The 13,610-nt window shown below is 33.5% G+C and overlaps 1 protein-coding gene across 1 annotated transcript in view; it reads left to right on the forward strand.

Moving 5' to 3' along the window:
* LOC140052511 (uncharacterized) overlaps window positions 1-13,610 on the forward strand; it is a gene marked incomplete at its 5' end in the record, with an annotated part of 59,086 nt that overhangs the window by 16,127 nt on the left and 29,349 nt on the right. The window contains 6 exons of the mRNA XM_072098118.1: window positions 908-1,021; window positions 9,697-9,822; window positions 10,293-10,409; window positions 10,872-10,985; window positions 11,759-11,872; window positions 12,289-12,414. Of these exons, the coding sequence (XP_071954219.1) occupies window positions 908-1,021; window positions 9,697-9,822; window positions 10,293-10,409; window positions 10,872-10,985; window positions 11,759-11,872; window positions 12,289-12,414 (711 nt within the window). The remainder of the gene's footprint in view (window positions 1-907; window positions 1,022-9,696; window positions 9,823-10,292; window positions 10,410-10,871; window positions 10,986-11,758; window positions 11,873-12,288; window positions 12,415-13,610) is intronic.

Below are 13,610 nucleotides of genomic sequence, written 5' to 3' on the forward strand. Positions count from 1 at the left end.
TTCAGATTTTCATTTTATTTTCATATTTCTTGAGATAATTGGTGATTCTACTTCATATATCAAAGAGCCTTACCAATCCAAGAAATAACTGTCGTTTCCAGAGACGGTATCTTCCGCCTAAGTGGCTCTCATGTCGCTATGTCCATTAATAACCTGTAAAAACATATTTAACGCAGTTTAGATCTAGCTAAATAAAAATGAATAATAACCTGAATATTTCTATTGGTAGGCGTAAATATTAATATCGTTAACAATTCAGTTTCATTTTATGTCAATTTCACGACCTTTCAAATTATAGGCCTAGAATATTTCTAAAAGAAAACTATATTTTGTATAAGAAGAAAACTTTTCAAAATATCAAAAGATTGAATAGGCCTAATTATATATATAAATCCCAAGGCAAATTACTGACAATAATGATAATGCTGTGGGTATCAGTGGCTGGATCTGAATGGATATACACAATGAAATAAGCAAAATGCTAAATCAAAACAATAAAGTAAAACAGCCAGAAAAATTAGCAGAACTTTCGGGCAACACTAGCCCTTCATCAGTGCAAGTGAGCGTACTTGGACAAATTAATAATTAGGCCTATATATATATATATATATATATATATATTGTCCTATAAATAATCTTAGTAAAACAACTTGATTTCTCATACTGAGATGTTTTAAATATACATTTTTGAGACGGAGTTGTTTTCAAAATTATTTTAATTCAAAGTTTCAACATATTCTATATTTCTAAACTCGTTACTTCCATACTCAACTAGGCCTTTATTTAATATATGACCGATTGCGTTTCATACCGGAGAGAAACCTTTTTTTTTTGCAAAACAACTACTCTAAGAAATGTCTAACGATTCCGACTTTGATATTCTACAAATTATGGTTGTTTTTTTCAGACAACCCTTGTTTTCCTAATCCATGTGAAAATAGTGGTACGTGCAATTTGAATGGGCTCACCTCGTACACGTGTCAATGTCCAGTAGGATGGACGGGTGATACTTGCACCATAGGTAACACATTATCTGTACTTGTTATGTATAGGCCTACACATTTGCTTGCTTGCTTCCTATACTGCATTCTCTCCCTTGTCTATAGTTGTACTACTTCTCTTTCACTGATTATTATACAATCGTTGTTGTAGATTTATTTCAAAACAGCTTCCAACTTGTGGAATATTGTTCACAGTATTTTTCTTTTAAGTCGGTTAGATGAACAATCGTAAGTATACGTTATATTCATAGATTTCCTTCTTTGCAGGTAACGCAACAGATTTGAGTGAGAAATGTGAAACGCTCTGTGGTTTATTCTATATTACCGTATTATTTCTCTATCTCTATTTCAAAATATATTCGTCAATATTGTATGGATAAAAGTAATAGTAACAGTTTCAATTACCTTACGTAACGAAGGAGATTGCATGTAAACATATATGATGTTTAAGGGCGATTATAATATAAAGTTATTACTACATTTTTACGAGCAATACTTTTACAATTAACAATTTGTAATTGCCTTGAATGCCTTTATTTAGAAGCAGCATGTGATTCAAGCCCTTGTCAGAATGGATCTCCTTGTATCCTGACTGATCCCGGGTATAGATGCGAGTGTGCTGTGGGCTGGATTGGTGTCAATTGTGATACAGGTGTGATACAAACTAGGAACACAATAATATATAGAGTTCAAATCAACCAATACAATCATATTGATTTTGTTTCATGATTTTAAAACAATGTGTCGCGTACACTAGTGATTGTTTCCTAACCAGCAACATGAAGAATCAATCGCGCTAACATTTATTCCAGAATTACGATCTGGAGTTCATCTGGCGATTGTAATTCAAATAGTTTGGAAAATTTCATGCAACACAATAATCTCCAGTAAAAAAATATAATCATTATCATCAAATATATGTCATGTAGGCTACACAGTATATGCAGTGGATTCTCCAATTCGGTAATAGTACTACATCTTAGATTTTGTGTGGTTTTTACTATGCCTAACTAGCTCATATCTAAATTAAGCCTATTATTCAGCGCAAACAAAATAAGAAAGTCGCTACCAGTGCCAACCTTATGTACGCTATGATATTGAATTGGCCGTAGCAGAACATTTTCTGAACTAAATTTTCCTCAATCCATTTCCGGTCCTACCAGAATCCACTTTTCTTCAAATGCAAAAAATACAGATTACCTACTGCGCAATGTTAAAATGAATGCAATACACATTTTACTTTAACTTTACTCTTTTTATTCCCATCTATTTTATAATCTATAACAGACAACCCATGTCTACCCGAGCCGTGCCAGAACTCTGGTACATGCTCAATATACAGTGACACAGCATCATGCACATGCGCAGATGGATTTATAGGTACATTTTGTGAAATAGGTGAGGCTGAAATAATCATATTGTGTATGTGTGTGTTTGATTTACAGTGTGATTTACATATAATGTAGGCCTACTAATTACTAATATACTTTTACTTTTTTAGGCTTGTTTGTCCTAACACAATTTTCTTTTGTATTAACCCAACACACTTTGAATTAACGATTAGGCATATTGCATGTTCTGAAGTGTTTAATTTTCTCACGTCGTGACTTCACTGCACATAACAGACGTACTAATGTAAGTATGTGATTTTTAATGTTATTTTAAAATTATAACAACCTTATAAGATTAATTTTGCGATATGTATCTAATTAGTCTACAATTTGCTATCGTGACATACTGTACCAAAAAATCCAAACAAACAATGGTAATATATAGCAAGATGTTATACGTAGGCTTACGTCATACCTATAGCTTACAGCGATTCTCCGTTTAATAGGCTTTACTCTCTATATTGAAATATAAAAAAACAATACCTACAATAATAATAATAATAACAATAATAATAATATAATGCCACACATGTAGTTATATTATAACTCCATCTTTATCTAGTTCAATTGATTATTTCTGGACGATATTTAATCTCCGGAAAACTTTTACAAAAATGAAACCGATAATGAACTTCTGACCAATGAGAAAACACCCTGACACGTGCGCACGCCACCACCGACCGATCGTCTGGTGGTGGTCCACACATGTCCGATTCCCTCAAGGAAGGTAGTCGTCAACAAGACGAAATTATGCTAGCTTAGGCTTAGCCTAGAGCCTAGGCCTAGCCCAGTGATTTTATTTATTAAACTCCATACATGGTTGGCTAGGCTAGCTTGGTTAAGGCTGCCGTTTGGTTGGTTGGTCCTGGCTCACTACATAACAGGCTAGCCTAGTTAGTAGGACGTCTCGTAGGATTGTGGCCTACTATACTACTCTACACCCTACTAGCCTGGGCCTAGGCCTAGCTAGTAGGGCCTACTACTAGGCTAGCTAGGGCCTAGGCTAGTAGTTATCCTTCAGCAGGCAGGGAGAGGGAGGTAGGTAGGCCTAGGCTAGCCTATAAAACACCCTGGCCTAGCTAGCCAGTTAGGCTTAGGCCTATTTTAGGCCTAAAAAAGGTCACACTCACAACAATACTTAATAAATAGTCACATTATATCATGTGTTGTGATGCTAAACTCGGAGCTGTCATAATTAACAATAATTAATATAATAATAATTTAAAAACAGACTGTCTAAAATACAGTCAGCAGACCAGATGATGTTTTAAAGTGCAATTCCATAACTGATTTCATAATATTTTTGGTTTATAAAACCCACTAGGGGCCTAAACTAGGCCTATATTCAGACATTTATATGATGCCTCAAATGCAATCTCTGCTGGTGGTGGGTGTCTAGAAAAATATTCTCTCGAACCCCGCTAGAGGATTTGTCTCTAGGCCTATATCAGCTTTCTCTTTATCAAATCCGCCCCTGAAATGTTTCCAATTTTATTCAGATTTAACATTGTAAAATGAAATATGTTATTTATTAAAAACTATGTATGCAGAATAATTGCCCTTATAATATTTAACCATCAGCAGACTATCCTACCTAAAGTGTTTAAAACAAATTGACAGAGATAGCACATTCAATTTCAAAGAACTAAAAAGCAATTCTATAATCCACACAACCACACAAGGAAATTTCAAATTCATAATTGTGTTTATTGTTTTTTTTATACTTTTTTTTCAGAGGATTTCTGTTTCAGCAACCCATGTCAAAATAGTTCACCATGCATTTTAGAAGATGAAGGGTATATCTGCAATTGTTCAGAAGGTCGCTTCATTAGTATTCACTGCGAAATAGGTGAGAGAAGAAATTATGCTTAAAAATAAATAAGTAAATATTTGCAGCATTTGATCATTCTTTTCTCAAAAGCATATTTGATATGGCGATGAGGTTGTTAAATCATTCAAATCAGTGATCGACCGAAATGACATTGACATTGTTTTTATTTTTCTTAGAGGATTTCTGTTTTGACAATCCATGCTACAATAATGGCACCTGTTATCTGTTACCTACAAACTTTGTATGCGATTGTGAAGCTGGATTTCTTGGAACCTCATGTGCACAAAGTATGAATACTGTACAAACACTATTTTCTTCTTTGCTAGATGACAAACCATTAAATGAATGCATCCAAGCATAAAACATAAAATCGACATAGCATTTGCAACTGATTCAAAAAATCTCCTTATTGGGTGTTCAATACAATCTTGTAGTTTAGTTTTTTTCTTTGTTCAAATACAAAAAATATATATATAATAATAATTATAATCCAGTAGTAAGGTATATCACTTGTCTAACATTACATTTATTATGAAACCTATCGGAGTTAAATTTAAAATCTATCAGAGTTATTGAAAGTACATCGGTGTTATATCGACACGGAAGTTGACCTATCACACAAGCATTTTTTTAAATAATTTGCATATTATTCGGATAAGTTTAACTCTGTTCTGAGAATGCTTAACCTAAGTTGGTGGGAACACCAATCTAGGCAAATGGTCTGGTTAACCCTATTAAGGATCTTTCACACTTGTTCTGGTACGGTTCCATTTCGGCACTGGCAAATCCAATCGAACGTCAGTTTTTACACAGCTACGCGCATATCGATTGCCGCATAGCCATGTGGAGCATTATGAAAAAAAAACATTGGCATTTGATTCGCCGGACTGGAACCATGCCGAAACAGGTGTGAAAGGCTCTTTACTGATTTCTGCATGTTTTATCAAATAAGTTCATACATTCAATTAATACAAGTTCTTTATTTTTAATTGTTTTAGTTGATTATTGCTACACACAGCCTTGTACGAATGGTGGTGAATGTCAACTAAGCACTACTCAGAATTATACTTGTACCTGTATAGTTCCATTTATTGGGAACAATTGTGAGATTGGTAAGTTGTGTTTATGAAGTCAATGATGTCACTTGTGCTACTTCCTCTCTTTTAATTTGGATTCTATGTCACAACAGATCAGTAGTAACATAGAGATATAGTTCACTTATTTCTCTATGGTAGTAAGTAATCAATAGTTAACGTTCAGATTTTTTTTCTTGTAGAGGATTTTTGTCAAAGTGACCCTTGCTATTTTGATGGAACATGTTCTTTGACAAGCGATGGTTATATATGCCAATGTACTGATACCCATCTTGGAGACAACTGTGAACTCAGTAAGTCTAGAATAATAACATTAATATCTGTTGAATATGAGGCATGGCCCTAACCTTTTAAGGCGTACAAGTTAGATAACACACACAACACTCACACAAATGCACTTGACGAAAACTTTGGTCAACTTTTAAACACCAAGATACAAACTACACACCTACAGCACCCCAACAATGTATTGAGTGCAATTTTCAAAAGACATGGGCTGATGAGGCATGTTTGCTATTGTTTATCAGTCCTCATTTGCATATAGTATTGTCTTCCTGTGGATTATTGTCATTCTTAATTGTCATTCCTAATGATGATCCACTGAGGATGAAAAGTGTTAAATCACGATTTCTTGTCATTATTTGAAATGCTTTTTTACTACAGTATGTTTAAATAATGTTTTTTTTGGTTTGTTGTTTTTCAGCTGATTATTGTGACAGCAACCCTTGTTCAAATGGTTCACCTTGTACTCTAATGCCTGGTGGTTATTCTTGTAACTGCACAACCGGATATGTTGGGCTTAACTGTGATGTTTGTAAGTATAACACTGGATTATTATAACCCACATTTTTTAGTTAGATTATACTGGAAGACCAAATACAGAGGGTCATACTGTATCGGCATATGTGACAATTACTTGTTTTTTCAGGATCACTGACATCACATTAGGTGAGAATGTAGGGTCTTTTTGGCTCTCTCTCCTGAAATCCATTATTATTATATTAACTTCCAGGCAAATCCTTGTTGTGCATACATACATTCGTTATGTGCTACATTAATAATTGCATGTTTAGCAATGTTGGCATATGTGACAATTACACTTGTTTTGGAAGTGGACTGATCACTGACATCACATTACGTTTATGAGAGAATGTAAGGGGCTTCTTCGTTCTCTATCCTGAAACTGATCATTTTTGTATTATAGCCAAGACAAGACACCTGTCCCAGGATGGTTTTTAAATCCAGTTTAAAACCATCCCAGTACAACTCCAGTCTTATACATGCTGCTATAGCAAAAAGTTGTATTGAAATTAATTTTAATACACAATCGTACCAATTCATTCTCATATAGTATAGATTGTTCTATGTCTTACTACTTATTTTTTCAGATGATCTTTGTTTAAGTTTCCCTTGTCAAACAGACGGTACTTGTATTCTGAGTGACTACGGCACATATCGCTGTGAATGCAGTAGAGGATACTTGGGAACTCATTGTGAATATAGTAAATGTTTATATTTTATTCAAGTATTTAAATGTTTGTTTTCAATATTTGAAGCATTTTTTTTTCAGTGTTGCGATATTATACTTTTATCACTTTAATTACAAACTTCTTTTTTTCAGTGAATTATTGTATAGATGAACCATGTTTGAATGGAGGTCAATGCACTATAACAACTACAGGTTTTACTTGCCAGTGCCAAGTAGGATTCACAGGTGTCGCATGTGAATACAGTAAGTATCTTTACATTTACAGTACATATCGGTAACATCATATTCATCACCATTTCTAACGTCCAAGCCAATCCTGGTTGTGCATACAATTGAAACGTTGTGTGCTACAGTAATAATAGAGATGTTTAGCAATCTTACGAATACAAAAACGGATACGTCACGCACACGTATTTGTTTTTCGTAAGCCAGTAAAAATTTGTTTCGCATGGCAACGAAGTATTGAGGGCGCCGTCCAAAATATGACCGCGGTAAATTTGAGCGAAGCGCAGGTACGTGTTGCTTGGTGCTTGGCTGCCTAGGCCTAGCGTAACATCAAAGCTAGTGAGGACCATCAAGAATGTTCACAAGTGAAATAATAACGACTGGATACATCCAAAACACCAAAGCAAAGTCAAATTCACTTGGAAAAACGGAAATTCCAAACACACTGAGGAGCACGATTAAAAACACGTCCGTGTCGTTCGAGTGCCAAACACACATTTCAAACACACAATTTACTTTAGTAAATTACTTTCAATAAGAGTATAATTATATTATAATCATGAATCTTTCCTAATTCAAATGCAAAATGTGCAAAATAGATCAAAAACTATACTCGTTTTGTAGTTACGTATATGGCTGGTGATGTTGGTCAACACGAATACGCTTTACGAAATGGGGATCAGCTCAAAAGTTTCACAAATGTATGACGTATCCGTTTTCATTATCGTATTCATAAGGTTGCGAAACCTCCCTAATAATTGCATGTTTCCATGTATGGAGCTCCATGTTACTTTTAAGTGTTTGCTTCCACTAATTAAAACATTATTCAATAATAGTCACTATGTTTGTTTTAGTCAATAGCTGCTTGTCATCACCATGTCAGAATGGAGGTACTTGTAGTGTGACATCAACAGGTTTTGCTTGCTCTTGTTCTAGTTTATGGACAGGATCTACTTGTAGTGAAGGTAAATCAAACCCTACCATAACTTTAAACTATGCTCATACTTGCTGTGATCTTTTGTGGTTCCGGTTTAAACAAGGCCCATACCAGCTGTGATTCTGTGTGGTTCCGGTTTAAACTAGGCCCATACCAGCTGTGATTCTGTGTGGTTCCAGGTTAAACTTAGCCCATACCAGCTGTAATCCTGTGTGATTCCAGGTTAAACTTGGCCCATACTAGCTGTGATCCTGTGTAGTACCGGGTTAAACTTGCCCCATACTAGCTGTGATTCTGTGTACTTCCAGGTTAAACTTGGTCCAGATAAAGATTTGCACCATACAATCCTGCATGGTATCAGTCAAACTAGGCCCACACTTGCTGCGATACCAGGTTAAGCTTGACCCATGCTAGCATGCTTCTGTATGGTATCAGGTTAAGCCTAGCTCGTACTAACTTGTACCTTTCTGTTTGGTACTGATTTTCCCATACAAGCTTCGTTTCTATGGCGACATAAATGCTGATATGTGGTAGAGCAAGGATTTTGTAAACTTGGGCATTGTGATTGGTAAGAAAACCTGTTTACCACTAATTTACAATGTTATAATTAGTATAACCTATTGCTAATAACATTTTATTCACAATTGTAACAATTTCAGAAGAATGTGATTCATCTCCATGTTTAAATGGTGGTGAATGTAGTCGTACAACATCAGGGTTTATCTGTTCTTGCCCTCCTGGTTGGACTGGATCAATATGTTCTGTTAGTATGTACAATACATATTTTTCACTTTTTACCAATCTGAAAACAAACACGAGTCTGAAATTGTGATGGTATCAGAAAATATTATTCTGTCAGCAACTAGAATTGATAATTTGTCTCAATAATCAACATTAAAAATTTGACCACAAAGCCCTCAATCTATAAACCGCCATGTTTGATTATATGTTCACATTGGAGACTATACATCACTGAGCTTTGATTCTTTCTCTTGTGACATGCCTAAAGTATCTGTGTCGTGTGTTTGGTGTGAATCAAGCGTTTGCTTCAAAAGTAAATCTATTTTATTGTATTTAAACATTTTGTTATAAATTCATAATTGTTCTTTAAATATTCATTACCATAATTAACTTAATAATTTATGCTAATTTAATCTTATGAATCATTTGTTTTTTATAGTTCAATGAAGAAAACCAAGGCAGCAAAATTAATATTATTTAACTTCAGTTTCATTAACATGATTTTCATTTTTTTTTCAACTGTGTATATTTTCACACTATTTAGTAATATATAGTATTATTTGTATTGTAATGTCTGCCCATCCCTGCTTGCTTGCCTTCTTTCTGCAATGTTCTCTTCCTTTGATCTCAGATTATAATCTCAGCTTTTCTTAATAACAAATTTCATTTTCTTTACATTATGAAACTATTTTGAAATAAACAATATTTAATGTTTGTATAATCAACTTTATTTATATTCAGATATTGTATGATTGTATATGTATAGAAAAAACAAGAATTGAAACTGTATACTCTAAAGGGACATTTAGAGAGATTCACTTCACTTCCCCACTTCCTCTTTGAAAGGAGGAGATTACTGGTTCAGGCCCCATTTCCAACGTCTAGTATCTGCCCCTTTTTAATCCTTTGAACAAAAACGATATTTAAGTGAGTGATGTGAATAAAAAATGAATATTTTGTGATAGTATATGGTTTTGTTTATCTCAGATGCTGGCAATCCATGTGGAAGTAATCCATGTCTGAACGGTGGAGAATGTGAGCTACGTAACACAAACACCGCATACATTTGTACTTGTGAATTGGGATGGGCTGGAACTCATTGTGACACCCAAGGTAAGTCACTCACCACAAACCACTTAATCCCTACAGCTCCAGATGTGATTTTCTCAATAAAATTATTACAAAAATTTGAAATAATTAATGAATTGTACCATAGAGATATTATATCTCTATGATTGTACAAATATTTAATTCGTTGAAAGAATGACTGCTCTATTTAATGGAGAAAAGAGCCAAGTGATTGTTTTTATGTTAATTGAACAAAACTGCCTGAAATAATGGGGTTTTTTTTGTGTTAATTCCGATATTGAGTGCCATTTTTATTGTTATTGTTGCCAAGCAATTTAAAGGTGCTATTTGATTTTTTCCTGGAGGTGATGTATTGTATTTTTCATATGCGATATTTTATTTTCAAATTCAGTTTATTTGTATAATAAATCGCAATAGTAAAGTTTCATTGTTGTATACCATGGTTAGTCTTCTGTTTAATTTTTCATACTTCATAATATTTTGTTTGTTCTCAGTTGAGATCAACCCGTGTCAGAGTTTTCCATGTTTAAATGGTGGAGCTTGCCAACACAATGTTACCTCATATTTATGTTTCTGTGGAAGTGGATATTTTGGAAGCAATTGTGAATTTAGTAAGTATATCATTTTTGTGAATTTAGTAAGTATATCATTCAATTTGATGCCTCGCAATTTTTAAATTTTTATCTCTTTGTATTTTTATTGTTTACTTATATGTTCAAGTGCAGTATGTGGAGAGCCATCTCGATAGTGCTTTGCACTCATGGCAATCCTCAGGGTGCTGCACCGCTGTCTTGTTGTCATGTTTTTTGTTTGCCTGAAAATTGAATAAAATAAAATAAATAAAAAATATAGACATGATACAATAAGGGTACCCCTGGGACCTCACAACATATCTCCTTAATACCAGTGAATTGGGTTGGTCATAGTATTAAAACACATTGCCCCTCATAGGTTTTATGGCATAGGCGTGGCCATTAATTTGGGTGTGTCCCAAAGGAGAAGTTCTACTGTACTTAATATATGTTTAACATGCTTTGAAGATTATTCTAATAAACACAAACAATTTGTTACAGATGACCCATGTAGATTTGATCCATGTCAGAATTCTGGCGTATGTACACCTGTGACATCAACAGTATATGGATGCGAGTGTTTTTCAGGTTATTCTGGCCAGAGATGTGAAATAGGTAAATTAGTATTAATTACTAAGGACATTGGTAAAAGCGTAGATATAGCAGTAGAAAGTGAACAAGGTTACGTCGGGTGTATGTAAATGTTTCACACTCAATGGTGTACAAAAAGCTATGTCTACACTTATCAAACTAGTTTGACAAAAATACTGTAGTGTGATGTGCCCAAATATAGTAATATTCACAAATATGGTAATAATATGAGATCATCACATTTTGTTTTCATATAAGTGTGATAGTGTAGACAAGGCTTTAGATATTGTGTGGTAGGATGGCCAGTTTTCACACCACCTTATCCTCTCTAGTATTTTTCAACTAGGTACTCCTTTAGTGGACTATGGAGTTTTTCTGATCTGGAATTGAACACAGTTCTTTCGATATAGTAGTCAAATGTCCTAACCACCAAACTGTTTGATATATAAGAAATTGATTTTTAGTACATGAACATGTTAGATAATTCTATTTTCTGGAATGAAATTATTATTTCTTTCATAACATATTAGCATATGAGGAATGTTTCAGTCCAACACAGGTGTAATGCAGGAGATTCAAGATTCAATTTATTGTCACATAATATTACATATATACAATTTGTTTTCCTGAGCTTAGAAACAATACAATACAATTTAAAACACAATTTAAAAAAGTAACACTTTAACTAATTATCTTGAAAAATGTACATTATATAGATGATAAGCATATGGGAAAATATATTTACATTGAATTTGATTATTTTCATGTCATTTAATATGCACTTTTGTCATTTTTAGTAATCGACCCATGTACAATTAACCCATGCCAAAATGGTGGAACCTGCAATGCATTTGGAAGTGACTACACATGTGATTGTGCTGTTGAATATCAAGGTATCAACTGTGAATTGGGTAAGTAAATATGTGTCTTCATAATCAACACCACTGGAACATACCTTATTTACCAATCTTAAGCTCTGCCTACACTATCAAACTTTATGTGACAAAACAATGTGATGTGCCCATATATGAACAATATGATGTCATATTACTACCATATTTGGGCATATCACTACCATATTTGAGCACATGACACTTCTTGTCAAACTAGTTTGATAGTGTAGACTTCAAATCCTGTGGCCGTATTAACCTGTGTATGATATTATAAATATGCCAGGATTTATTAATTATCGTTGCAACATTGAGAAGGCATTTTGTATAAGCATAGGGAAATTAGCACCAATATGCGGTTTGTTATGATTTGTGATTCAGTATTGCTACGTGTATTATAATTTCTGTCATTATCTTTGAATTTATATCATTCACAGCAATTGATCCATGTCGTAATGTTAATTGTCAAAACGGTGGCCAATGTGTGACAGTATCAGGTTTTTACCGATGTGCATGTCCACAAGGATATACTGGGTTCTTTTGTGAAACAGTTGAGCCAACAAGTAAGTTGTTTAATGGCACAAGATTTCATTTAACAAAAACATTTATTTTAAAAGATATTTAACAATTATGTTTTAAATGAAGCCTTGTCTACACTATCAAACTTTATGTGACAAAAAAATATGATGTGCCCATATATGGACATGATGTCATATCACTACCATGAGCATATTGCAAAGTAATTTAATAGTGTAGACAGAGCTTAATACGAAATATCTTTGTTGTTTTCCTGCACCAACTAATAACGACGCATATTAATAAGTAACAATGTAACTTCTTTTTTTTTTAATATTTCAGTTTTTATCCTTTTAAAAAAATATTTCATAAAATGAAAATTGTCTGGGTTTGATTATATCTAGTTTATTCATATAATTAGTTTTATTTTTTTAAAGAAATGTTTTATTTTGTAAAATTTTATTTGATCAATGAGGAATTCAGATCTATAGAAAGAGGGCCTATGTTAAATTACCAGGCATATGTACCTACACCATCAACGGATTGGAGGAATGAGTAATTCTTGCATGCTCAAGGTTTCTTGAGTTTTAGTGCATGGAGATATTCTGGTTGGCGCTAGGTTTAACATTAAACCTATACATACCTAGAAATTTTGAGCTGATGAAAATACATGTTACTTTTCCACTCCTTGTGGATATTCTGGTTGGCGCTAGGTTTAACATTAAACCTATACATACCTAGAAAGAATCTACACATGTACATAGGTTTTATAAGGTATATTGGGCTTAGTACGATAATTCAAAAACAATTATAATAGAAAACAAGCCATGTACAGGTAATAAATATTCATAATGTTAGGTTCTATCCCATAACAAAAAGTCTTAGTAGATATAGCTCTATATCTACTAGCCTTATAAGTTATCGCCTTAATAGATATAGCTCTACTACCTATTAAGGTACCTACTAATAAGTAGATTTTAGGCAGATTTTAGATAGGTCCTAATAGGTTTTACCTCATTAGCATAATTCAAAATCCCACTGTAGTATTAGATAGATTTTCACTATTTTAAATCTGTGAGTAACACAGTTGTATACATCTATCTATTGTCTACTTACAATAGCTATACAATGGGCTACCAGCAACCTATTAATAGACATAAACAAACTGATAATAGCCAGTAACTGTTAATAAACTATCTATTTTATACAATAGATAGATATGGACTACCAGATAGCTATTATA

Source organism: Antedon mediterranea, chromosome 6 (genome assembly GCF_964355755.1).
Source record: "Antedon mediterranea chromosome 6, ecAntMedi1.1, whole genome shotgun sequence".
NCBI classification, from domain to species: Eukaryota; Metazoa; Echinodermata; class Crinoidea; order Comatulida; family Antedonidae; genus Antedon; species Antedon mediterranea.